Genomic DNA, 27,242 nt, shown 5'->3' with positions numbered 1-27,242 from the left:
GGCGGCTGCCCCGCCGTGCTCAGCCCGCCGCCCGGCCGCAGCGCCAAGGTGACCTCCCGCTTCGCCGGTCGCTGAGGCAGCCGCTGCGGGCAAGGCCCGGCGGAGGGGCCGGGCCTGGGCACAGCAACCGGAGAGGGAAAGGGCTGTGTGGCGGCTGGGTGAATTTAGGCGCAGACCTCATCCTGCCCGCGTAGCGTAAAGCACACCAAAAAAAAAAAAAAAATTTTGAGAAAGTGGGTGTGCAGCATTTCGGGTAGAGCGGCAATGCTCGGGGCACATACGAGAGGGGGGATGAAGAGCTAGAAGGTGAGGAGCTGTGCCAGAGAAGACACAGACCTCCCTCGCTCACCCTGAGGAAGATGGACCTCCATACGCTGTGCCGGACACAGCTGCGGCCACCTTGCCGCACTTGGCGGGCGTTTCAAGGGGGCCTGGATGCTGTTCGCCAGACCCAGGCAAGAGCAGGGGAAGCTGTAGCGGGGAGAGTGCTGCCGACGGCCCGAGCGGTGGCTGCGGGGACAGAGGAGGCGAGTTGGATGGCAGGGATGCACCACGGGATGATGTGGTGAGGTTGTGGCCGAACCGTGGTTCCAGCGGCCCGGAGATGTGGCTGACGTTACTGGGCAGAATCACGGAGACCGCAGAAGTGCCATCCTCAGAGGTGGAGGGACCTCGGGGAGGAAAGGTTAACAGTTTTATTGTGTTGACTTTCAGCTGGATGTCAGTGAGCTGATGTCAGAAAAATGGGCCAATATTTTAACTTGAAAGGAAGAGGAGAGGGAGTCAAAGAGAAGTAAATATGTGAGTCACTTGCATGGTTTTGAGTGAGATCAGGCTCTCTGATATTCTGAGTCAGGGCCCTGGCACTGAACAACCCACCCCACCCCACCCCTCCCACCCCCCGCTTGAGGGAAGGTCAGATCTGAATATCAACCCAAACCCCATAACTGGATTCTCTTTTACAATCCACTGAATCAAAATCCCCAAACCTGACAGAAACGCACACGCGCATGTGAACATGTTTTGAAAAGTCAAATTGGGCATTGTGATTCACGCTTCTTTTAGTGAACCACAGTGAGTTTTCTGAAGGAATTGATGAAAATCTGTTTGGGAGAGGCACTGTTTATTTATATCATAGGACTGCTTCATCCCCAAAACAGATTAGGATCCACTTTACTGCAACATCAACAAAAAAATCATGTAATTTGCTTGAGCATTTAACTTTACAATGAGATAAAAGAAGTAGGTGCAACAACTGGTAGGATTGCTACTAGGATTAGGATGTGGGTACTAGTAGGATCATAAAGTTACATGGCCTAGCATGTCCACCATTAAAAGCTCTAAATTACCTAGAAGAAACATGATTTCTTCACGTACAGCCTACTCATGGGCAAATTTCTTGTAAGCAGCACAGCAGAAATGTTTCGGGGGTTTAAAGAAGGGATTTAAAATGAGTTTGGACAAGAGACCAAATGTGGGGAGTGTGCCTCCAGTGATCAATAAAGAGCCAGTGCTGGGTTTTGCTAATGTCAACAGCACTTTTGCGGGTGATTTCAATGAGCTTTGAGGCGAGCACCAGGTGATGTGAAGGTCTAAGTTCTCAGTTTCCCCTTGGCTATAGGCAAGCTGCTTCTCTTTTCCTCTTTTTTGTTATCTATAAAATGAGCTTTGTAAAAACTAATCTTTACCTAGCTTATATGATTTAGTGACATTGTTCAGGGCACTATTTAAACAAAGGTAACAAATTCTTAAATGAGCATAACAGCCCTTTCTGCATACAAAAAAAGTGTGATTGTGACTTCAAAAGCAAGTGTGTAGAAACAGTACCTTCTTGAAATTCTTGCCCGATAGATCTGTTCCTCCAGCCTTCAGGACATGTCTGTTTACTGACAAAACAAGTTTTACTCTGTTACAGGGACAAATTGACCACAGCAGTCAGCTGAATTCCTTTGTACGACACAAATCCTCAACAAAATCATCAGCAGAAACTTTATTGCTGGTTATAAGTGATTAAGTGGCAAAAAGAGTACCCAGAATGTCAGCTCCTCCCCTCGGTATTTGCAAAAACCACTGTTTTTAACATGTCCCAAAGGAAAAATAACACCACCTTCTGCAATCTTTTTACAGTTCTAGCTTTTCTGCCTTTAGTAGCAGGTATCTCTTAGGATAACACCTATCCCTAACAATGACCATCTAAGGAAGAACTGTTTTTACTTGGTCTGCGTACAGTAGTTTTGAAGTCCGATGCAGTGAATTGTCAAATGTTATCTGCCATGTTTTGTAAGGCAAAGTCCAAGCCTTGCAGCGTGCATGGTTCAGCTTTAAGCCTATGAGTCCACAGTTGGATCCTTCACCTCTCTCTCTACTCCCTGAAATGCCGTTTAACTCTTTAGGTGTCTATGGTCCAAATAATATGTCTTAGGTGTCCCAAGGCAGTCAGGAATTTGCTGTTGACCATTTTCAGAACTGGCTGCACTTTCATGAGCAGATTTCTAAGAAGTTGGTAAACTGGGCTTATTGCTTAAAAGTCATCAGCTTCAGGTCATTCCTTTAGGGTATTCCATAGGGATCAAGTCTTCTCAGGAAGAAGAGATATTTGGTTCTGGACTTCAGGCATGCTTTCACTAGTAGCTATTGCAAAAGAAGAAAAAGGAGACGCCCCCCCCTACCCCCCTCGGTGTGTCTGTTTTAGGAGAATGGGCTGCTGTGTTTTTAGCTCTTGCTGCTGGCTAGTTAACGCTTTTGCAAATCCTCTCCTTAGGCTTCCACTCTCTGCAGGTATTGTATAGAGAGCATAAGAGCATTACTGATGGGGGGAGTTGATTCTACTAACTGGTAGAGTCCCTAAAATTGAGGGTTAGCATCTCATGTGGATCTAGTCCATTTTTGTGTTTTCCATATGGGTAAACAGATGCATAGAAAAGTTAAGTGAGTTCCCAGTGATCTCATGGACTATCTCTGCCTAGGGACATGAATTGACTCTCACCCTGAATGAGAACCAAATGGTGACAACAGAGTAAGAAGGACAAAAAAACCAATAGTCCAAGCAAATACATAGTCTTTGAAAGCTGCCAAAATTAAGCCACGTCAAACTGGTACGGGCAAAGGTGCATAACTATCATCCCTCCCCCCTGGGGTGTCCAGGATGCCGCACTGACGGTTTGAGCATCACGGTCGATCATTGTTGTGGTGATGGAAATAGGACAAGAGGTGGTTTTTTTAGATAATGAGTTCTCAAGACTTTGGAAGTTGTACCTAAAGATTGTCATTCTACGTCCAGAAAATAATTTACATTTACTTCACTAGCATAAGGGTTTCTTTATTTTTAGATTCATAAATATGAAATAGGGATGGAAAGGAATGTAAGTTTATTGTGGTTTTTTTTTTAATTTTCTTTTGCTTTCTCACATGCTAGTGTTTAATCAGTCTAAGGGTTGATAAATTATTTTTCTGGATTAAAAATAAACCCCTTTTCCTTCATTTTAGGTTAATAAAAACAGATGGAAAGAAACGTACATGACTTTGTATCTGGGAGATATAAAAGCACATGTTTTTAAAGGAGTGGCAAAGTCAGCCACAATCATCATCATAGTTGATTTTCTGATTCCATTGTTGTCTTGGTGCAAATACTATAGTTATGTAATGTCCACAAAAAAACCATTTTTTAACATTCTTTCATTTAATTCATAGTAGAGCATCTGTTGCATTGCAACTAGCGGCTTTAAATACAAGCAGCTTTTCAAACCCCATGTATTTCCAAACCAGCCCTCAGTAAGAATGACACTACCACATCAATCACTAGCACAGACCAGCTATAAAATTACAAAACCACTCAGCCATCTGTATAATTAAATGCAAACCAAAGTAATCAAGCAAATGTTAAAGAAAATATCTTCATATGGTAAACTTTGTAGGTAAAGGCCTACATCTGCTGTTTCTACTTGGGAAGGAATATATCTTTGTCTCTGGTAGGTATGCCAGGTATCATTGCTTCCCACTCTTTCAAACAGCATTTACAGCTGATAAATGCAGAAATGTTAGTTGGTACTGTCTGTGCTGTGTTGAATTCAGTATCTTAAACACATATACCAGAGGATCAAGAAAAGGAGGTGTGAAACAGAAGTGGCTGCGTAATGCCTGGGTGTGTCCTGACAACGCAGGACTTGGTGTCTGCCTGTCTTTTAATTGGTTACATAATTCTCCCCAGCAAACTAACATTGCTTTTGTTAATAAGGTAGTTTCTTGGATGCATTGGGAACACAGAATGAAACAGTGAATCTAGGTTAATTGAAATGCTTACCTGATGTTGATGTGCTAGATTCTCTGCTCTGAGTCTCAGGAGGAAACTTGCAGTAAGCATAGCTTGGAGAGTAAGGACAAAGTGACCTCAAGTTTTCCTTTGCTGCTTTCTGCATTTAGGCAAAGCTTAGGGCTCTCTGGCCCATAGGCCTAAGTCACAGCAGTTCAGGGGGCTGCTCTGATTTATTACATCCTCCCCATTGTACTGTCAGTAGGCTGCTTATGCCTCACAGTACCTTGGAGCAGAGGAGGGTTTCTGCCACTCTTACTTCTGCTGTGAGGATTATCTCCACCACTTCCGTTACGTGACACATTGTAAAGGTTGCAAAATTGGAAGCGTGCAGGGTACAAAGCTGCTGGTGCCTCAGAAGTGCTGGCCATAGCATCTCAAAGCTGTTTCTGCCTCCTTTTAATTCTGATAAGGGGACTAAGGACTGATTCAGTTCTGTCACTTGCATGCCTGTAATATTTATCTCTTCCAGTGACCACGCACCCATATGAACACAAGCATTTCTGATTGATAGTTTATTCTGGATTTAAGATTAAAAACATTTAAACACCTGCTTCCCAAAATGGAACCCAAAGTCCAGGATTGGGCAAACAGGCTCCTTACAGAAAACCTGAGGAGAATCAGACACGTTAGAAAGGAGTGCCCAACTGCATACTGAACAGAACTTGTTATAAGAGATGTGCCTGAAAGCCTATGTTTTCCCAGATGATACATAATCTGAACCAGCATCTCCATCCTGATCCGATCCGTAATTCTTTAGCAGAGTGAGAACCCACATACATATTCTCCGTTCTCTGTCCGGTGGCAATTCGTGCCCCATATTCTACCTCCAAATAAAGTTTGTAGCCACTATCTTGCAGGTTTCTGTGTGGTTTTGCCTCTTTTAGGATGCATTCTGCAGGAGCAGTCTTTATGCAGTAAAAATGCATTAATAAGCAGACAAAGAGGCCAGGAAGAAAAGGCTCTCTAGCCTGTCGATGAGAGCACTCAGCAGGGTGGAGGCAGAGAGGTAGATAGCAAACTTAGCGACCTTCACAGTTAGACGGCTATTGAGAAGAGTATTTTTGGATTGTGATCTTGGATTTTGGTCTAAGAACCATTGTAGGCACCTAATAAATCCTTCTTTTGATCTGGCCTTTAGCCATAAGTATGCAGGAACTGGCTTGGAAAGTGACAGTAAAACCCTGGGCACTGAACTCCCTGCAATTAGGGGGAAATGCCAGTAGAAGATGACTTTTATAGAATGGCCTGAATAAAGATGATTATTGCTGTAGTTCTGTGTGTATCTCTGAATACCCACATTATGTGACTCCGCATTAGCACTGTCATTCCTACGATCTGCTTTTCATCAAGACTTAGCTACTGTTAATTGTGGGGAAAACATGCCAGTCTAGCTGATACTGGGGTGTAAACAACTACAGTTGCTGTGCCTACTCTTGGGGAACTTGCAGGGCTGTAAAATAGGAATAAAGAGTTGTGAGTGCACTAGTGAAGACGTAGCTTTGCAGATAAGGATTTACACTCTTGGAGAAATTACATCATTTTGTATTTAAACAATATCAGAGCTGAGCAGCAAAGTAAACACTCAGCACAGAGAGGGAGGGAAAGAAAGAAAGAAAAAGACTATCCAGGAACCGTATTTTTTTTCTTCCTGTTTGGAAAAAATACGATTTTCCTATTTCTCCTCATTTTGTCCAACAAGACGGACAGTCTTATTTAACAACCATTATTGCTAGGCTTGACTCTCAAATAGTAAATGGGACAACTGTGTGAAGAGGCTAGTGTAGAGGTGATCTCAGTTTTGCCTCAGTCCAAATGAATACTTCATCTAGGCTTTGGTGATGGGTGATGATGTTAAAACAAAACACTATATGGATAAGCAGAATTGAGGTATGAAAATTAAAATGGCCATAGAAGTGGTAATTACAACCGAATTGGAAGAAAAACGTAGAAGATTTTAATAAATTTGGTATCAGATAAGTATCAGAATTCTGAGATTACTAAAATTACATCTTATTTTCCATAACAAGTGATTTTCAAATGAATTACTATCGCCAGGATAATGCCATATGATTGAAAATAGTAAGTATAGATCTGTGTCTTAAAAGGAGACAAATATGACAGTTATCAAACTCCTTCTGTGACCTCAGTAGCATACAATGTTTAAAAGCACATTTCTAACAAATAACAAAGATATGGAAGAAAATAGGAAACAGTCTAAATGTACACCATACTGGACTAATTGCAGCTATAAAATAATGGCCAAAAAAAGTGCAGCTGATCTTATTTATCTTGTCTTCAGTAACTGATACGGTAAGGCTGGAGTTAATGGGAATTATTAAGGGGACTTTTAAAGTACGTTCCTTGTAGGAGATCCATCTATAAAACGTTCCAGAGGCTAACTTACTGTTCCTAAACTACAAAGAACCAACTATAGGTTAGAGCGCAATGCCTTATGGGGTGAAATAGGAGGGTATTTGTTGAATGCTTGAAGATTTGGATTGGTAGGAATTACAAGGACCAGTCTTGGTCCGTCTTGTTTAACGTTTTGAAATTAGAACCTTTTTGTTTACCAGCATGAAATCAAGGAGCATGCTGCCAATGCTGGCTGTTTGCACAGAGTCAGAAGACGACATCAACAGAGGGTTGAGGGCTGGGATATTGCTCGGAAGATCTCGATCATCTCAATGACTGGAATGATAGAAATAGGATATAATTAAATGGTACAGTCTATAGAGGGATGTGCCCTTGGGGACTAGTCTGATACAACATGGGAACTTATCATTTGGAAACAGCTGAAGAGAAATACTTCAGACTTCCATTATTTGATGGAAATGTGGAATTAAAAAGGGTAAATGGTATTGTAAAAGTTAACAAAGAAAGATACTCAAGTAAGATAGCGTAAGGGCAAGATCAAGATCAAGTAAAAACACTGCTGGGACATAAACAGTTCCATTCACCTGTATTGAAGGAGAGGAACTGAAATTGGGAATTGGGCAGGGATAAAGGAACAAGGCAGCCTGTTTTATATGAATTAACTCAATTTGCTAGGTCCAGCAGAGTGGTGACTGAGAATATGGTGGTGTCTGTAGATACACCAAAGAAGTCAACACCAAGGATACTCAGAGCTCTGTACGTTACAGAACAATGCTGGCAGAAGAAATACATATGTAAACTGGCCACGAATAAGCTTAGATGGGAAATAAGAAAGTTTCTAGCTATAAATGATGGGGTTTTGGTACAACCTTCATCCAGGTAAAGGCAGCAAGAAAATAACTACCTGCAGCATGATCAGTGCATTTTGAAAGGGCTGTACAATGTGGTGACTGGCATCGTAGGGACTGGAGTCAGGAGCCCTGAACGTTGTTCTCAGTTCTTTGTTTGTGTGGCTGCAGACAATGGTTTGTAAGAAGTGTAGTGCAGCCTGGATGAAAGTGAAACCAAAATATTTCATGACCAGCTAAAGACTTTATGGAGGTTGCATTTTTGTTCAAAACCCACAGTGAATATAATAAAAACCAGCACATTTTGGATGTAACCAAACTGGCTGGTTTTCCTTGCTGAAAGGAAATAACCTGAAGGTATTTCTTTATGTGGACTATTAAATGTTCTGTTTGATCTGATGTAGAATATTTGCTCTAGATGATTGAAAGAAGAGAGACGGTCTCTTTTTTTAATCTCATAGTATGGAGATACTTAGGATAAGGAAGTCCTACTTTTGTCCTAGGGAATGTGAAGCAGAATTCTACTTCTTAGAAAGCTGTCAAAGGACTGGGGATGCCTGAAGTGGGAGAAAGGGGAAATTCTTCCTCGTGTTGAAGCTGTTGCCCTGCACAAAGGCACCGAGTTCATTGGGTCAGCGAGGAGGAGCATGAGAATCATGGCTTCCCACCCTGGGAACCAGCATGCTCCCTTGGGAGGTGTGTCCCCATCCCTCTCCATCTGGACAAAATCAAAGTGGTAACAGGAAGGACTGAGCGTAGCCTGCCTCAAAACAGCCTCTGCTAAGGGGTCCCTGCTACCTAAGTAAACGCTCTGATCATTGAGCTGTTGGGTAATTGAGGACTTTCCTCCAACAGAGTTTATCCCCTCCTTTGTTTTTTTTTCAGCCAAAACTATTCAGCAAATTTGAAGCAAATAGTTTAGACATGACTGAAACCACATTTTCCAGGGAATTAACTATTAAAATAAATAAATAAATCACCCAACTCTATTACCACTTTTAAAATCTATGGTGCTTCTTTTCCAACTAAATTAAAACACATTTTTATCTTTTTTTAAGCATAAGAGTTCAACCCATCTACTCAGCCAGGGTAATGACTTAGGGCTTATTGATTATGCTGTTCTGGGGTGCATGAGACCTATTATCACTTACAACTAATGCTTATTTCTTCAGCTCACCAATTTTTTCCTCTCTTTGCAGCCCCTTTTGTCCTGTCAGTTCCAACAGTCAGCCCTTGTGTGTGTGGGGGTACTCTTCACTAGTAAATATTCATCCTTTTCTAGTCAACTAATTTAGAACTAATAAAAAAATAAAAAAAAAAGTACTTTTGTCACTAAGTATACTGCTAACTTGTTGATAGTTTAAATAGTTTATGCCATGCCACAAGATACAAGCTAAACCATAGGAAACAAACAAATAAAAGGATGTATCTAGCTGTAGTTGATAAAAATGTAGGAGATGTTGCAGTAAAACAGAATTCCGGCTCTGAACCAAGTGCTGGATGCGACACTGACTGCAGAGCGACAGCATGAAGAGAGATTTCACTACAGAAAGGAACAAAATTTGGGGTTCTCAGAATTTTCCAAGCAGCTGTCCAAGATTCCCCCACGACCAGTATCGCAGGGAGGCAGCTGCATAGCCCACAGAGTCGGTTGGCTCGTACTGCCACAGCCCAGACCCTCGATCTTCCAAAACCTGGAAGCCCTTTGAACTTGGGCTGTCAAAAAGACTTGGGTGGACCCTGCCTGATGTGCTGAAAGGAAAGTGGCAGCGAGTGATCTGGGGGGAAGGCCTTTGCTTTCCGCCAAATTGGAATTTGATCATGGAAAACTGTTCACCCAGAAGATTTCCAATCAGCTCACTCGGACCTTGCGGCGCACCGGGGTCGCGTCGCATCTTCTCAGATAGGTAGTTTCCAAATGCTTTCCCTCAGCCACGGCAAGCAGCCCCCCGACACATTCTTTACGGCATTTTCAGTTATGGTTTGATGCTGCGTGGAATTTGCAACGGGTGGGAAAGGTGAAGCGGTGGTCAGGGAGCCCGAGGCCGGCGGCAGGCTGGCGGCAGACACTCCTCTAGTGGCCCCGCAGGCTCTGGGAAGGCAGTGGGCAGCTCCGGACCTCCCCGGGACCCGCAGGGATGCGGGCCCGTGAGCCAAGGTGCTCCTCGGTGGAGCTGGGTCTTGGCGCACTGTGCGGCTCGGGACCTGTCTGATGTAAGTGGGTAAGGAATGGCAGGTAATTTCTCCCTTTTTTCCCTTTCACCAAAATTACCCTGGAAACTCGGCACCAGTTTGGGCTGTTTAGAGTGTTTATTTCACACAAGCCACGATGCTGGAAGGATGTACCCATTGCAGGTCCTCTCTGGCCACTGTAAAAAAGATGTACTGGGAGATGAAAAAGGGGTGAGGAAGGGGTTAGTCCTACCTCTAAGCTTTTTGGAATGTCAGATTATTTAACCTAGAGAGGGAATGATTTTGTCATTGTACAAAAAAAAAAGTGAGTTCTACTGAATATTAATCAGATGTTTCAGATTTTCCCATCCCATAATACAAGACTGATCGGATGCCAAAGGAAAAAAATCCTCAGTATATGTAAAATAAACACAAGGAACATTTATTTGTACATTTGTACACTTTGGCTTCTCAACTGAAATTGACAATAAGATGCTAATTTTGATTATGTGTTTGGAACATTGAATTTATTTTGCCATTTAATTTGTTAAAGGACATGCAGTAAATACCGAGAGCATCATTAAGCCGTGGGGCAGCATCTTTCAAGATAGCAGAGAGTTTTCTGGTGCCATCTTCAGGGAGAACGCTCTTCTAGAGCACCTGGGAGGTCCTGGCACCCACCGTGATTGCTTCATAAAGCGCAGCAGCAAGTCCAAGGACTGACCTTGTTGGTGCTGGCCAAGCGTCCTATGGAGGGTGCTGGGGAAGCTGGTACGCTCTTGGGAGTCACTGCAGAGCAGAACTGATAGGAGTTTGCAAAGGAGATCAAGGCAGTCACCCCCTTTTTGCAAATGGGCACAGCACAGAGGAATGATTTCTCCAGAGGCAGCAAGCCACCTGATAGCAGTGTGATGTGGTGCTGAAAGGATATATGGCTTTATATGTAAGTAAAACTGTCCTTAGAGGACAGCCCACACCGAGATTCTCTCTGTTACGGAAATGGAAACCTCAAATCTCCTCCTTCTGATAATCATAGTTCTGTATCTCAGTAATTTGTCTGTACTACCAGTATTACCATTGTGAATCCATGGTTACTTTTAAACCGAGAATTCCCTATACAAAATATGGAAGTGTAACAGTTTACCTCGAAGTATAATTTATTCAGCTTACTCGTGCCTATTTCAAAGCCACCGGTTCGCTGTCAATAAAGCACACGGCTGAATGACTACTTCTAGCTGAACATCAATTTTGTTAAACTGATCAGAAGCAATTAATTGAATGAACAGACACCATCCTGATCAGGTTTTGATTTCAAAGATGATAAAAAAATTCTTCAGTGACATTGGAAGGATTTTTTTTCCCTTTACAGCCGTATCATTTTCTCTCCAAATCATAAACACCATCTTGCAGACTTCCCTCCTTACCCCCTAAAAATAGCTCCCATTTTTCAATTTAAGGAATGGTCCATTGGCATAAAGCCAGCAGCAGGAGCATAAATGCCTGAGAAGTTTTCAGGCAACATCTATGTAAACAATTATTGTTGTCTTGTTTTCATTTCTAGGCAACAGATCCTCCGAGACATACACAGCATACAGACAATATCTGGACAGCCTTCCAACCCCTTCTCTCCAGATTATAACAGTCTGTATTTTCTCCATGTATAAAGGAACAGTATTTTACAATTGGGAATAGAAGATATTTTCATTTGGAAGATACTTGTTTTTAAGACTCTATGAAGTGATCATCTAATGTCACAAATTTAATTCCTTTTTGAAAGGATGTAAGTTTCCTGAGCTTTGATCTGCAGTGAATTTTTAATACAGTCTAGAGTCTTTCAGACTGGGAGAAACACATAATTAATCAATAAATATGCAGTAATCCATATTTTCCTTTTGTGCTATTCACTGGCCCAGGGCTGTCAGTGTTTTTGATACTTTCCAAACAAATCAAAACCACTGATTTGTGCATCGAGACTGCCAACTGATGTGTCAACTTTGGCAGTTGAAAGACTGACATTTGTATTTATCCCTTTATTCAGTTCTCCAAGAAAAATCTGCAATTAAGACTTGTTTGATCTCAAAAGAAAGGCAACGCTGATGTTTCACAGTATTTTGCTTTTATTTTCAAACCTCAAATCACAGGAAGAATTGATGTTGCAGTTCTTGAGGCAGATCTCTCTATTTCCCTTGTGACTGTTGTCCCAGGATGGGATCATTTTGCATCATTTCAAAGGTGTTTGTTTTCTCTGCAGCTGAATAAGGACAGAAATCATCATCTCCAATAGCTTCTCACCAGTTTGAAGGCCTTGCGCACATTGCTGGGCAGTTAAGGTTGAATCTGTCTCCCAACACCAGGGGGATTTTTGCCAAAAGAAATTGTTTCCTACACAAAACTAAAGTATTACCGGCACTGGTGATGAGAACATTGCTTGGTAAAAAGATTCCTTCACAGTTTGTGGGGAGTAGCATTACCAAGTAAATCTTGGTTCTCTGCTCCCAACTACAAATTCTGTGCAACCTGCTTTAGTGTAAGGGATGGAGGCAGCATATGGATATTGTCCTGGTTTTGTAGGTGCTTTAGGGATCATGGAGAGGTCACAACTAACTTTGGGGAAGCTTGGTTTGATCCTTGAGACCCCAGCTATCAGCAGAGTGTCCGGTGTTACACAGAGTACTTTCATAGCTGCTGTATGGTCAGGAAGAAATGGTCTGAATGTTCATGAGTCTCACCAGGGGAAAATGGGAGTTCATTCATTCGTTCATTCATTCATTTGTTCATTCCACATACAATTTATTTTCTGGACACTTCTGAACAAGAGCACAGGCAGGGTACAACCTAGCAGATGAGAACGTCAGAAGTCAAGTCTCATCACAGTTTGCAGAAAGGTGGCTCTTACCAGTAACAGCCTTAGGGACACTGTGTGTCTGCCTTTTCAAAATCAGATTAACGCCTTCCCTCCTTCCAGATGCCATGCTAAAATTTTACCACTTGCGCTATTTAGTAGGGTATGTTTCATACAGGTACCCACTTTCAAGAATTTCTTTTTGTGTGCTTGTGAAGAAAATATAGAGGTAGGTACCTGCCTACAAATAGCTACCACTGCAAATAATGAGGGAAATTCTCTCTTTGCTGATGTTTCCAGATCCAGAGTTATTCTGTTTGAATCCCAGCTGTCTCACAAATATTTTGGTCACGCTAAATCTCAGCCAGAGATCTTGATCTTTAGAGAAGTCTGTATCTAGCTTCAACCTTTACTGTTAATGACTGGTACAATAAACATGGGGCCTATTGACCTTGTTTTACTCTTCAAGTTTGCAGGTACTTGCTTCTTAACTTGCACTTAAAGGTCTGGGCCCATCTCTGATTTACAATCCCCTTTAAAACTTTATTATCCAAATAAATTCTGAAATGCTTTTACTGGACTTTGAACTTCTCTTCTGACAGATAACTTTTATTTTCGCATTTGGAAATGAACTCTTCTAATGTTGAGGTCATGGTTTGTGCACACAAATGCTATCCTAGATTTAGGAGCCAGCAAGCCTCTTAAGAATTTGTATGCCTTGTAATTAAAATATATATAGAAACAGGTTTTCCCTTTCTGAGCTTGCTGAAACTTTATATCTGATCAGACACCTTCCTAATTTGCAAGAAAAGCTATCAATTTTTGTTTCATTTTTCATGACACGCGCTTTGGCTGCATGTTAGAGAAGCAACAACTACTGCTCTAACCTGCATGTGATGTTTTTATGATTATAGATGGAAAAGAAAAAAACCAAGTTCCTTAGAAAATGACAGCTGTACCACCAAAATTGGTTGTCTGTCTGGAAAAGAATATTGCATTATCTAAAAGCAGATCTGTGCAGAATCTACAAAAGACTGAAAGCAAAACTGTTCCAGGAACTTCAATAGCTTCTTGCAGATTTTTAGATTCCTGAAGTTTTCATTTGAAGTGCTAAGTCTTCCTTTTGAAGAAGGATGCTATGAAATGTTGGAGGCCTAACAAAAGTCAATAAAAGACTAACAATGTCCTGTGCTTGTATCTTTTGAATTTGCTGTTACAACTTCTAGGATCATCCCCCGTAGCCCCATCACTTCTTCCAGGGGTGGTTACAAACACTACCTCCTTCACAGATCACCTTGTGAGAAGCTACTGTAAGCCGGTGTGTATGCTGCGGGTATCCAGACAGCAGAGCTACCGGCCCTTAGACAGCCCACCATCAGGCTGGAATGGGATGGAAGGAAGGGAAGGAACCACGTGTGAGATACATGGAGAGAACCAGGCTTGTCTCTCTCTCTCCAAGCATCATGAAGATTTCCTTCTGAACATATACTATGTTTTTTTACAAACAAGTATCCCAATCCTTCAGTAAACATCTATGTGAGAAGCCTCATGTAGTTTTATATAAACTGTACAGAACCAAGTATAATTTATGCGATTTTAGCCTCCAATTACCGCTGGCAGATCAGAAGTGGAACTGAAAATAGCAGATTCCTGCTCTGGATAAACACTTCAGCAGTGACTTAAGTCCCAGCATGGTGCCAGAGCCAGCCTATACACCAAGATCACAGAACACATAAAGGTTTAAAGCTTGCAGTCAGCTCCAGCTACTCGGGACTAGCTGATTATCTAGCAAGCAAGCTAATTTCACCACTGAAAATTACAACAGCTAAAGTGACTTTTGAAATCAGTGTAATTTAATTATGCTTATAAATGAGGCTCTTCGCACAAAACAAAAAGATTACTCAAAATGAAGGAATCTGCTGTCTTTTAAGTGCTTTCCAAAAGATAATAATTTAAAGGAATCTTCTTTACAAATCACATTATTTAAAAACTGCAATTCACATCTGAAAACTCTGACAAGTAATTGCCCATACCAAATAAGGGCCGAACTGGCAGCCAGCAGCGTTTGTTCCAGTTACAGAGTCAGCAAAACCAGGCCATTTTATAATTACAGATCCTGGCTGTTGCTATTGCTGATTAATGCATTTAGATGCTCAGCCATTCTTATTGAAGGAAAGACAAAAATGTTATTAGAGCTTTTTAATTTATTACAGGCATAGTCTTCAAATAGCCAAGGGAAGTGCTTACACATACAAATACGGTGAAAATGGACAGATATGGACTCAACAAAAATACTTTAATCTTAATAACCTTTATACAAATTCAGAGTAAGGTCCTATCACATTTACTTTTTAAGTGAGCTTGTAACTTGTATTTAAGTTCAGCATCGCTCAGAACTTTTCCTCAAGTTCAAGTCTAATCTTTTCAGCTAGTTCGCATACTGATCTTACACAGTACACTGTCTTCCAGTATTGCAATTGGATAATACTGTACATATCCAAGTAGTAACAACAAAGTGATTTCAACTTCAAAAGTCCATTTGTTCCACTGAAGGTGCACTATTAAAACAATGTATGTATGTAAGTAAATAATTATAAACTATCATATTACAGCTTCTCCCATTTCACTGTGATAATTGTGTAGCTTGAAGTTAAAAAATGAATTCTACAGCTAGAAAACCCACACAAAGAAGGAAAAACAGAATCACTAGAGATCTGTTCAAAGTGAAAAATCCTAATGTTTCAATTAAAAAAAGTATGTTCTGCTTTTGAAGACAGACTTACTTAACATTTAGAAGATGATTATTTTGTAAAAGTGTACTTCCTTACTCCACAGTTCAAAACACTGTATCATAACATAACAAATCCCACCCTAACACATACATAGCATTCAGGATTAGTTGTTGGTGCTTGGAAATTTTTTACACGTTTCCCAGCAAACGTTATCCCAAGTTGTTGAAACAGTGTAGGGGGGTCAATACTTCTCTTAGGCACAGACCTCTCTCCCCACCAAAACAGAACAGCAGTGTAAAAAAAAAAATCAAATAGCAAGTTTGCCATCCAGAAAGAAGCCAGCCGCTAAAGGAAAAGGACAACCTTTCTGTGCAAAAAGATGATTTCTTAATTTTAACCGCTGCCCCCAACTTCATTGGAGAAGCACCTTCCCCATTTTTACTGTGATCTACGTATGAAGTGTTCCTTCACTTTGCTTTTATTTATTATTGTAACAGCTCAGCCTGCAGCTTGCATTTTATAGAGATACAGAAAAATAGTATCCAACACTGAAGTCCTATATTCTGGAGCTGGAAGTTGGCAGCATGTACACAAGAAGTCAAGATTACTTTCTGACACAAGCTTGCACTCGGTGTATTTCCCAATTTGCATAGTAGAATACTATGCATTTGCAGAACTAGTGAACCTTGTAGAAAACTGGATTAACTCCCAATCTCTATTTAGGTACATTTAAGCTCTTCAGTGTCAAATGCCCTACCTTATTTGTATTAATTAGTAGAATATAGGGCATCTACCTTCACAGCATCTGTCTAAAATAGCTGTAGAGTTGCTGGTTAAAACATTCAGGTGTTTATTAGCTTTGTTGTTCACACTTGTGAGTAGACAGATAGTCGTTGATACTGTGTGATTGAGTTCTAATTTAAAAACCAACCAACCAACCCACCCACCCCTCCCCACACAGAAAACTATTAAGTACACTTTTCCATACTGGAGTGAAGTGAGCCCAAGTATGACGTTTGTATGGTGACAGTTAATTAACTTAGAAAACCCAGTACCAAAATTCTGAAGCTTCATTTTACAGATACTAAAGACAGATGAATACAGATGTAGTTCTAAAGTATTTTACGTATTTTTGCAAGCTAGAGCCAAAAAGACATCATGGTACTAGGCTAAAGCTATGCTGTATGTAAACTCTAGAAACTGGAAGGGACCAATTTAAGTAGTAATTGATCATAATGTTTCTTCTGAAAATTGCTACGGTATTGTGGCATCACAAGAATCAGATCTAACTGCTAGCTGCCAGCACCACGTGTAACAGATTTAAAATTTTCACATCAGTTTTAATGTTTGTAGCTACCCAGTGAATTCCAACAAAGACAACCCAACATGGTTCATTAGACTGACTAAGACTACTGAATATTTTTATAAGCTTATTTTATTTCTTTGCTGTACAAAGGCAGAAATGCAAACCATCTCAATAAATCAGTAACTACCTAGACATGGTACAGATATATACAAAAAGCTCAAATTATTTAACTTCAGTGTTGATACCATAGTTAATGCAGAGCTGGATGCAAACAATGCAAACAGCATCTACACAGTATAAGGCATAACTCTCGTGACATTTACATCTTGTTCTTTATAGTGAAGGCTTCTGACACACCAGTTCTTTGTTAGACTCGTATCTGACAATCCTGCTTAGTAGTAGTGCAGCCTCAGAACTGAAAAGTGCATTTCTTTATTATATACATTCTCATAAGGATTGTGGATTATTCCAGAAATAGTTTTCAAATCTTCATTTTTAGAAGTAATTAATTGCCTATGTTTTCTGTCAATTAAAATTATTTCATAAGCTAAAAATTACCATTTTCCCAAAGCTCTGTAGATCACATGCAATTATGAAAACAAAGCTCCTAAAAGCAAATGTAGGAACTGTCATCTTTTGACTTGGGAAGATAAGCAATTCTGTGAAAGCACTCAACCAACCCACTGCTGTTTTAAATTTAAAACACTTTGGAGTATTTCAGGTTAGTAAGTTTGCAGATCCAAGCAGCTTCAGAAAAGCTCTATAACACAGATATTTACATTCTGTATTAGATTTTTGAATTGCAATTAATCTGTCACCTCAGGTGGTTTGTTTTTTTTCTTCCTCCGGAGATCTCACTTTGAAAGCAAAGTAAAAAAAGGAATACGATTACTGTCATTGTAGGAAATATAACTGAGTCATTTTGCAAGCAAAATAAAGTAAAAAATTGCCTGAGATTAAAAAAACTCTTCCCCTCAACTATAAAGCAGCACTGCTAAAAATAATTTATCTTTTGTGTTCTGAGCTACCGCAATTCCCGCCACATTTATTTTTGAACCACAACATCCTGCAGCATTGGGGCTCTTGAGAAACTCTATTCCAGCCAATCTTGTTTTAGGAGATCAAAAACTACATTCCCCCTTCCGCCTGCCCTCCCTTAGACAGGGCATTAATGAGCCAGAGCAGCACACTCTCTTGTTTGAAACAGCATCTTAACTCTAATGACAACTATTTCAGCTGAGCTGCTGGACTCTGGAGTGAGGCAGCTGAGAACTGACACACATTGTTCCATCTGCAGAGTGCAGCGCTGACAGGAAACCAGTAACGAGCAAAGGAAGGAAAGGGTCAGGGAACAAGAGTGCCTTGCTGTGTGTGCACATGCCTGACTCTCTGACCTCCTGCTGTTGTGAGGTAACACAACAGCACAGATTTCTCTTTCAGGCGTTTCCTATACTCCCACACATCCTGGCCCACAAACTATGCCCTGAAAATTATACTTGTACAGTACAATTTTCAACTTTACCAGAATGGTATGACCGACTTAAAAAAAAATTACATGGGGATAAAAATGTAAATGGAAGAAATTACCTTCATCAGGAGTAACTGATGGCTCAGTTTCAGAAGTGACAGTATCCAGATCTTCAAAAGTTTTGGCACCTGGCTTCTCTTGTTGCACCTCACATAGATACACATCAATGGGTCCTTTCGTGCTCTTCACATGTACTTCTATGCAATCCTATAAAACAGTGACTTGCATATAAACCAAAGAACAATCTTACACACCTTACACAGTTATCTATTTTTGCATGTATTTTAAAGCCAATAGATTAAGAACAGAACAAATACAGGAATGACATAACTATTTAAAATTGTGTTACTAGTTCTACGTAAATTATGACTATTACATAGATTTGTAGGCCGATTATTAAGCACCATTAAGCTAACAAGATTTCATTTTTGATGAACATGCACTTAATGAATCTTTGTTTAGTCTTTTTACTAACCTTTAGATATGTGACAAAGATTTACTATACGTTTAGGAAAAGTAACAAAATTTAAAACTTGACAAGTGAATGCCATGGATCAGAAAACAATTCAGAGCACATAGCAGCTTTAATAATATAGCAAAGCAACTACATCGTATTACTTTTACTGCTTTGCTTCAGCAGACATCACATTGCAAGGCACAGAGCAAATCAAATTTAATGGACAATGGACAGAAGATTCTGTTCTCTCTAAAATACAGGCTTTTAAATCCTGCCTTCTTTTGCTTCAGGAAGCCTCTGAAATGTTATCTTTTTCATCTCCACAGGATGAGAGCCAGCTCTTTTTACCAGTGAAACCACTGGAGATCTATACAGCGGATCTAAAGTCTTCTGGTTCTATTGATTCACATCTTCTTTTCCTAGGATACCACCTCCCTTTCTGCACACATAGCAAGGCAAATTTGATGACTATGCAATTAAGAACATTACAAAAAATGCACATGCAAAAGGAAAACAGAATTACAGCTTAACTTGTTATCTTAAGCTTACTTCCAGTATTTCCCCTCTTTCACAGCACTACTTTAAGCAGTGGGTTCCCAGTATACAGGCCCCAATGCAGGTGCAGTGTGACTGTGTGCAGAGGGCAAAGTTATGGCTCCTCTGTATGACCTGAATGGGAGGATGCGTGTTGTACCATGAGGTGAGGGCAGGGCAGAGCCCCCCACCTCCATGAAAAATCCATCTTGATGTGAATGACTAGAGTGCCAAAATGTTTTGTGAACCACACCGTGCATTTCGTACTTTAATATCAGAGTAACAATATCCATCTACTCATTAAGCAGCGAGACAGCATTTACATGCTGTCAAGATCATTATCAAATCACGCCTATTGCTTTGTTTGGTTAGACTTACAGTTTTTGTAGATTTTGTACAGCTCTTTGAGAGTTTCATTATCCTAGTAAATTATCGAACAAACTGATAGGGGAAATAAGTAACATTTATTACAGCTGTTCCATTCTCTCTAGCAAAACAAAGTAACTAAAGCTCAGACAGGTTTACTGTTTAATAATTTAGCTAAACAGAAAAATACTGAACTTAAGTTTCTTAGACTATTATCTCTACAGCATTTTATAACAGAACACAAGAACAATAAAGTACCAATATTTGCTACACATGACAAAGAAACTGGAATTCAATTACTGATTGCTGCTGCAAACATCAAACTTGAGACCTTTTGTCCCCCTAAGAGAGAAATGTATAAAACTTACTTCTTTAGGAATTGGTATTTCCAATTTGGTTTCCTCTGGAGCTTTGATTGCAATCACAATCTGTTCTTGAAATGCCCGAATGCTACAGATATCTTGACATGTCACATAAGCTAGTGTATACATTGGTCAAGGATTCTGTAAAGTAATTTGCCAATAGGCAGAAGTAAAGAGTATGATGTTAAGATATACTGAACCACAATACCAACTTAAGAAAACTGTTAAATAGTTCAGCCAAGGTTACTTTAATACTAGCTTTGTAAAATTAAGTATTCGCTAATAAGTGGAAAACCTTTTTTCTTTATTTCTAGGATGGAAAAAGCTTTTAAAAAAATAGATATTCAATATTAAAAAAACCAAACACATCTGACAAAGTTTTCACAGATGCTGTTCTAAGTCTAGAAAGCCAAGGGAGGACTGCCTTGGAGAAACTACTTCTTTGTTTTGTAATAACTATGCATATAAATATTTTCCTGGAAAACTATAGAACTATTTTCTTAACCAGAACAGGTAAGGTGTAATGAAGAGTTTTCCTGATATCATACAGAAAATGGGCACACTTCATTTGAGCACAGACCTTAACATTCTGCCGGACAAGGAAGCTAAGTAATATTTTATTGCAAACCAAAGCCAAAATCCAATGTTTATGTCATATTAATAGAAATCCCTTTTCTATTATCAAAACTCATCTGAAAAACAAGACTGCATTGGAACCTCTCTCAAAAGACAGAACAGTATTAGGACACAACCAACATACCATTATACCTTCTTGGCAACATGCCACTGGGACTCTGTTTTGGGTCCTCTTTCTCATCATACTAAGCAACTCAACCTCACTGGTAGGTTGAGACCTGCCCCTGAGACAACTTTACTCTATAATGGAGAGAACACGGTGATAGTCAGGGTAGTAAGACTATTGCCACACTTCCATTCTTCTGCAGCAGAAAGGTCACACAAGTAGCACTCCCCTGAGAACAGGCTAGATCGTGCATGATACTGCAAAGCAGGGCACATGACTAGTATACTCTAATGTAGAATAACCAAAAAGTCTCCTATTAGAAAACTCATTATCAAGTATTACTGCATACCTGTGGTATTAGCCCACACCTATGACTAAATACCTCAGTACTTGCAACCAAAACCACACGTTAAAGCAATGCAAGAGCTAAAAGGATATTTTGCATTTTCTTTGTCATCTGTTAGTTCAAATAACTGATGAGCACAATCCTTGATTAATTCATCCAGAGCTTCTTCCATGGCTGACAAGTCAGAAAGTTCATCTTTAAGGTTTTGCTGCTCTGGTGCTTTTCCAACAACTTGGTCAAGATTAGAACCTCTAGAAGAGTATGAAAGTTGTCTAGTAAGTTTATATAAATAAAAGCCTGTTTATTGAACACAAAGTATACTAATAGAAAACAACGAGGAACTCTAGCATCCTTTGCTGAAATACAATTCATTCTGCTTTTCACTTGATACTTGTTAATATAGTAATTCAGATAGCCTAAGGATACAGAAGAACTTAAAATATTTTTACCTATTAAAAGTAATTCAATATGCTTAAAAATACTCTCAAAGTTATAAACATTACTCAACATTGTTGGGTTTTATTGTTTCAGAAATTAGAAGTTTCAAAGCCAACTCACACCCACTGGATAAGATTCTTAGATCTTTTCTGAATTAAGTGGATTCCATCCAACACATTCGTGATGTCATACACTCTTCGTTTTCGTACTCCAAGTGTTGTTGCTACTTCATTTAAATCAAGGACACCGTCTGGAGCTGTTTTGACAAGATCCATGAATTTTCGTGTCAAATAAACCAAGGATGCATCAAATCGAGGCTTTTTGAGTTTCAGAGTTCCTGTAAAGTTTTGATAGAATATTTAGGGTAAACTACTACAAAAGTATGAAATGTTCCTAAAAAAAAAAAGTGATGAAGTAACAATGAAGATAAAAGTCTCGAAGCACTGCAATTAACACTGACATTAAAATGGCATCATATAAAGTCTATTAACTACATATACCTTCATTTGTTTGCAATGATTGCATCTAAATAGCAAGCATGCACCTTCATGCTTTCAACATTCGTGACTTCAGACTGCTAGTACGGATATTAATAGTTGTGTAACTACATTCTGTAGGACATGAGCTCAGACTACTGAATGAATACCAATGAAACCTTCGGTTAACTATAGATAGTGTCAGGGCACTGCCAGAGAACTGCAGCTCTATCATCTGCTCCATGACACTGTTAAAATGTTTTTTTCACACCCAGATTAACCAGTAGATCTCCCAAATAACATTCAGGCATGGTTCAGGACTTAGCTTGGTTTCAGGGACTGCTTCAGTCTGGACATGACCAATCTGTTCTGGAGTACAAGACCTTAATATATGGACAAACTCTGGTTGTACTATACGGCCTCAGGGCAAACAAATTGGTCATGCCATTGTTGAATTTACTAATGCAACAAAGATCTACAGTTACCAGGACACCATAAGTTTAAGAGAGATGCCTGTGCTATGTGTATCCATTACCAACATATTCACAGAAACAGCAGAAAAGTTACTGATGAACAGCTTGTTTAACTTTAGATTGTTATTTATGTATGCATAAAGCATAAAAAAGCATGTATTTTTGAGGCACAAAAAAGATGTGGTACACGTGCACTCATCTGATGCTATAGAGTCAATGAAAGACTGTCAAATCCTGCTGTTACTTGTCTTTTCTCCTGCAAAGCAACCAGGTATTTCATATCTCAAACTGTGTCACTGAGTAGCATTCCAGTTTAATGCCTCAAGGGAACGTGTGTGTATGTGTGTTCACGTGCATGGGTGCATGTGCAAGGAAACTTCCCTAGAAAACACTCTACTTCAAGCTTCAGTATTCCTCCCAAGATGAATGAAACATGCACTTTTACTCATAGTATATCATAATGTCCTGGGTTCAGTTGGGATAGAGTTAATTTTCACAGGAATCTGGGAGGGGGTACAGCCAGAACAGCTGACCTGAACTAGCCAAGGGGATATTCCATACCATATGACATCATGCTCAGTATATAAATGGGGAGCGGGCTGGGGGGAGGAAATAATCGTGCCCTACGTTGGGTGCCAAAAAGGACTGTCATGGTTTCAGCCCAGCCGGTAACAAAGCACCACGGAGCCGCTCCTCACTCCTCTCCGCTCCCCTCTGGTGGGATGGGGAGGAGAATCAGAAAGGAGGAAGGGGGGGGGGAGAAGGAACCTCATGGGTTGAGATAAGGACAGTTTACTGGGACAACACAGAAGTTACAACAACAACGGTACTAATAAAACAATATACAAAACGAGTGATGCACAGTGCAACTGCTCACCACCTGGAACCTGACACTCCACCACTTCCCACAGAGAAAGAGAGCCTCCCCCCAGCCCCCTCCCCATTTATATACTGAGCATGACGGCACATGGTATGGAATATCCCCATGGCTAGTTCAGGGTAGCTGTCTTGGCTGTACCCCCTCCCAGATTCCTGTGAAGATTAACTCTATCCCAACTGAACCCAGGACACACACCTATTCTATGGCTGCAAGACTGTGCACTTTTTAACATGAAGCGACAGGTTCAACAACTCTGTTTTGGACTGTGTTACCATGAGATGTGTGAGGCTATCCAATTGGTGAGAAAAAAACAACAACAAAAAAAAGCAAATTCACTCAAGCTTGTATTTACATTTGTTAATACCAGTTGAAAATCAATGTTTGCCAGCACAATGTTCTAGTTTTCTCTAACTCACTTTTCCTGTACATGATTTTCTTTATAGCAGTGGGAAGGTATACTTGCAGCGGATTTAAAGAGGAAAAACTATGAAGAATGTGTTGCTTTGTATCTGTTGTTTCATTTAGTGTGCAGCATTCCTCCTGTTCTGCCTATATTGGATACATAACAATTTCTCATTTGTTTACAGCATGTACTCAGCATTGTAAAAAAGCATTAAGTACTTTAAGAATAATCTTCATACACAGAACACAGCAACTTACTTCTCACAAACTGTACGTCATCATCCACGTTCAGGTTGATCATTGGTGGCTGGGAAAAAAAAAAACCAACAACTGACATAAAATGCTATCTACACAGGAAGCTTCTCCAGAAGAAATCCCCAAATCAACTCTAGATGCTACAGCCATCAGAATGCTGACAACTCAACAGATATTACTGTGAAGGAGTGTCACTGGATAGAAGGTATACATGCTCACTGATTCCTGTCAGAATTTTTAGCCCTTAATGTCAGCACATCTCCCTCTGTCTTGGAAAGCAGGAAACACCACTGAACTCCCTAATGCTCAGGCAACGGTCACAACACAAACGGATACCTGTATAAGCTCTACAAATACAAGCTTCAGCTATTCCATGTAATGGCTCACATACAGAAGATACGCTGCTATTATACAGCATTGCAATTACATATTACAATACAAGACTGGCAGCAGAGTCTGCTCTCGTCAAGAAACTGACACGATGAGCTTAAGTAGGTACTTCATTCCACCCTCACCCCAACTTAACAAAAGGAGTATTTTCAAATTCAGATTCATTCCAGTTGGAAAAGACCTGAGAAGGTCTCTGGTCCAACCTCCAACTCCAAACAGGAACAGCCATTAGATCAGAGCAGCTTACTGAAGGCTTTACCCAATTGGGTCTTGAAAATATCAAGGGATGGAGGCTACACCTCTCTGGGCATCCCACTCCACTGCTTGCCTGTCCTGGGAGTGAAAAAGTTTCACTTTACATCAAGTTGCAACCTCTCTTGCTTCTTTTGTTTCAACGCATGGCTATTTCCTTTCAGCCTCCCATCATTCATGGCTGTGAAGTGTCTGGCGCCAGCTTCTTGTTAACTTCCTTGCAAGCACTGAAGGGCTGCTGTTACTTAACAAGCTCCCGCCACAGTTTATCAACAGCCTCCTGTACTGGTGGGCCTAAAATGGACACAGCATTCCAGAAGCAGCCCACTACGTGCCAAGTAAAGAAGAATCACTTTCCTCAATTTGCTGGCTATGTTCCTGCTAATACAGCCTCATATGCCTCAATGCCAGGGCACAGTGCTGGTGCATGTTTAGCCCAGTCTCCATCAGGACACCCAGATCCTTTCAGCAGGGTGGTCCCCCAGCCTGTACCACTGCAGGGTACAGGCCTAGGTGCAGGACTTCCCTCTTGAATTTTCAGCTTCCTTGGTTTATGAAGGAAGTTTATGAGGTGTCTGATGACCCATTCCACCAGCCCATGCCTAGCTGTCTACAGCACCTTCCACACCCATAAACATTATGAGGGTGCCTCTCATGTCCTCCTCCTGTCAACAGGACAGGTCCCAGGATAGACCCCTGAGGAACACCACCTGCAATCAATTTTTGGGTAAAGCACGAACCCCTAACCACTCCTCTTTGAGCCTGATGATCCAGCCAGGCTTTTTTTATGCATCTAGTAGTTTAAAATCTGTAACATCCCAACTCAAAGAGGAGGATGCTGCAGAAGACTGTTTCAAAAGTCCTGCTAAACCTAACGTAGATGACATCCAAAGCTTTGGATCTACAGATCTAGTCATTCCATCACCAAAGGTGATCAGGTTGCAAGTACAGTCATGTTGGCTATTCCCAATTGGTGCCTTCTTCACGTGCCTGGAAAGAGCTTCCAAGAGAACTTGCTTCATGATTTTCCAAGGGACTGATGTGAGGCTGGTGAAGCTGTAGCTGACCTCTACAACCTCTCAAAGATCATGAGAGCAACCTCAAAATGACGTCAGCCAGCTCTCTCAGGATGTACCCCAAGTGGGTCCTACAGACTTGTCTGGGTTAAGATTTCTCAAGAGATTCCTAACTTGACACTCTTCCATTGCTGATTCTTGCTCTCCTTGAATTCTGTCTCTTAGACACAAAGCCTAGGGCACATCAGTTCTGAAGACACGTGCAAGAAGGCAGAGTACTTCAGCCTTATCTGTGTCCGCTCTTCCTAGATCACCTGCCCCATTTAGCAGCAGGTTCACATTTCCGCCCACCCCCTTTACCACTAATGTAGCAATAAACAGTTCTTCTTGTCACCCTTGACATTCCCTGCTACTTTCAACACTAGAACTTTGACTTTCCTAGCATCATACCTACATGTCCAGACCATGTTTTTTATCCTTCTGCTTTATAGCCTGTCCTTGCTTCCACCTCCTGCATATGTTCTTTTTGCCCTCTCCGGAGTGCGAGTATAGCTGTGCCCATCCCTCAACACATTTACTTGCTGTCATGAGTATCAGGATGGAACGCCCCTGTCCTCTTTGGCTCCTCCAAATTTCAAAGTTGCCTCCCCTAAAATCTCAACTTCCTGTTGCCTGAATAAGCCCAAGTCGAGGTTCTGTACTCTGCTACCAGCCTTCCTCACAACACTCAGTGTCTTGAACTCCACTATTCCACGGCTGTTACAACCAAGGCTGCTAATGATTACCACATCCTTGACTTCCCTCTTTATGAGAAGCAGATTCAGGAAAGCATCACCCCTGGTTGACTTATCTAAACATCTACATAAAGAAGCTGTACCCAAGACCCTTTGTTTCTTACAATCATCATCTCCAATAATAAGAAATTTCCAATTACCAGTGTAAAAACTCATGTAAACCTTTTCATGGTTTTAAGACAATACTGCCAAGTAACATTTAGCCCAGCAATCAAGGTTAATAAAAACAAGCGCTTTTAAGAAGCTTCACAGAATTAAAAGTAAGGCCTGTTTTTTTGTCAGCTACCTCATAGCATTACTAAAAGTAGCGGTGGAAGCTGCATGTAAGAAATTACCCGAACATCACAAGTGTTCAGAGACGAACGGAACGCACAGCTGTAGTGCGTTCTTCTTAAACACAGCCACAACCTATTGAACTCGATTAAGAGGCTACAGGTAACACAGCTAAGAAAACCATCCCTTTGCACTATCACTAACATCCCGACGTTTTCCTTTCCCGGACAGCCTGCTCAAAACGCAGCGAGGGAGCCGCTCGGCGCACCACTCTGGCTGGGCCTGCCACATCTTTCCAGCTCGGGGACAGCCGAGAGGAAGGGCTTTCGGGAATCTCCTTAAAACCTCCCGCGGCGGCAGCAAAGCGCCGCGGTGCCGTCCCGCCCTCTCCCCGTCCGCCGTGTACCTCACTCACACGCAGCGTGTCCGGCCGCAGCGGCCTCAGACGCTCCCACTTGGCAGGGTTGGCCATGCTTGCCCGGCCCCTCCTCCTTCCTCCGGCCGGCCGGCCGCGGCCTAGCGCGGCGGGCGGGAGGCCTCTCCCGCCCTGAGGCGAGGCGGCGGCGGGAGGGCGCTCAGTGGCCTTCACGACGAGCCTACGAGTCCGTGTCGGAAGAAGGCGCCGCCATCCCCACCCCACCTCCGGGAGGAGGGGGCGGCAGGGGCCCTCCCG

General features: G+C 41.2%; 1 protein-coding gene across 4 annotated transcripts; it reads right to left on the bottom strand.

The window, feature by feature from the left end:
- Positions 1 to 14,865: 14,865 nt before the first annotated feature.
- Positions 14,866 to 27,236, bottom strand: E2F6 (E2F transcription factor 6). 4 transcript variants are annotated; one of them, XM_010566666.1, is made up of 7 exons: positions 26,976 to 27,236; positions 23,848 to 23,896; positions 21,479 to 21,695; positions 21,013 to 21,171; positions 19,839 to 19,953; positions 18,173 to 18,320; positions 14,866 to 17,442 (listed from the first exon to the last, which is right to left on the bottom strand). In XM_010566666.1, exons 1-7 carry the CDS (start codon positions 27,039 to 27,041, stop codon positions 17,405 to 17,407), a joined length of 792 nt encoding a protein of 263 aa, XP_010564968.1. In that variant the 5' UTR covers positions 27,042 to 27,236; the 3' UTR covers positions 14,866 to 17,404. The 4 variants fall into 4 exon arrangements, with proteins under 4 accessions (XP_010564968.1, XP_010564970.1, XP_010564967.1 ...); XM_010566668.1 differs by having other exon boundaries at positions 21,485 to 21,695; XM_010566665.1 differs by lacking the exon at positions 14,866 to 17,442 and having other exon boundaries at positions 18,126 to 18,320.
- Positions 27,237 to 27,242: the final 6 nt, after the last annotated feature.

The sequence above is a fragment of the Haliaeetus leucocephalus genome, unplaced genomic scaffold (genome assembly GCF_000737465.1).
Source record: "Haliaeetus leucocephalus isolate CR32 unplaced genomic scaffold, Haliaeetus_leucocephalus-4.0 Scaffold217, whole genome shotgun sequence".
Classification (NCBI taxonomy): Eukaryota; Metazoa; Chordata; class Aves; order Accipitriformes; family Accipitridae; genus Haliaeetus; species Haliaeetus leucocephalus.
This window is presented reverse-complemented; position numbering and strand designations above follow the sequence as displayed.

What these genes read in the sequence shown, in the direction of transcription:
- E2F6 (XM_010566665.1), bottom strand. Translation starts at nt 27,041, where the DNA reads ATGGCCAACCCTGCCAAGTGGGAGCGTCTGAGGCCGCTGCGGCCGGAC. An exon ending in AAGAATCTTATCCAGTGGGT is followed by an intron (nt 21,172 to 21,478) that starts GTGAGTTGGCTT and finishes ATACTCTTCTAG; the next exon opens with AGGTTCTAATCTTGACCAAG. An exon ending in AAATACCAATTCCTAAAGAA is followed by an intron (nt 18,321 to 19,838) that starts GTAAGTTTTATA and finishes ACTGTTTTATAG; the next exon opens with GATTGCATAGAAGTACATGT.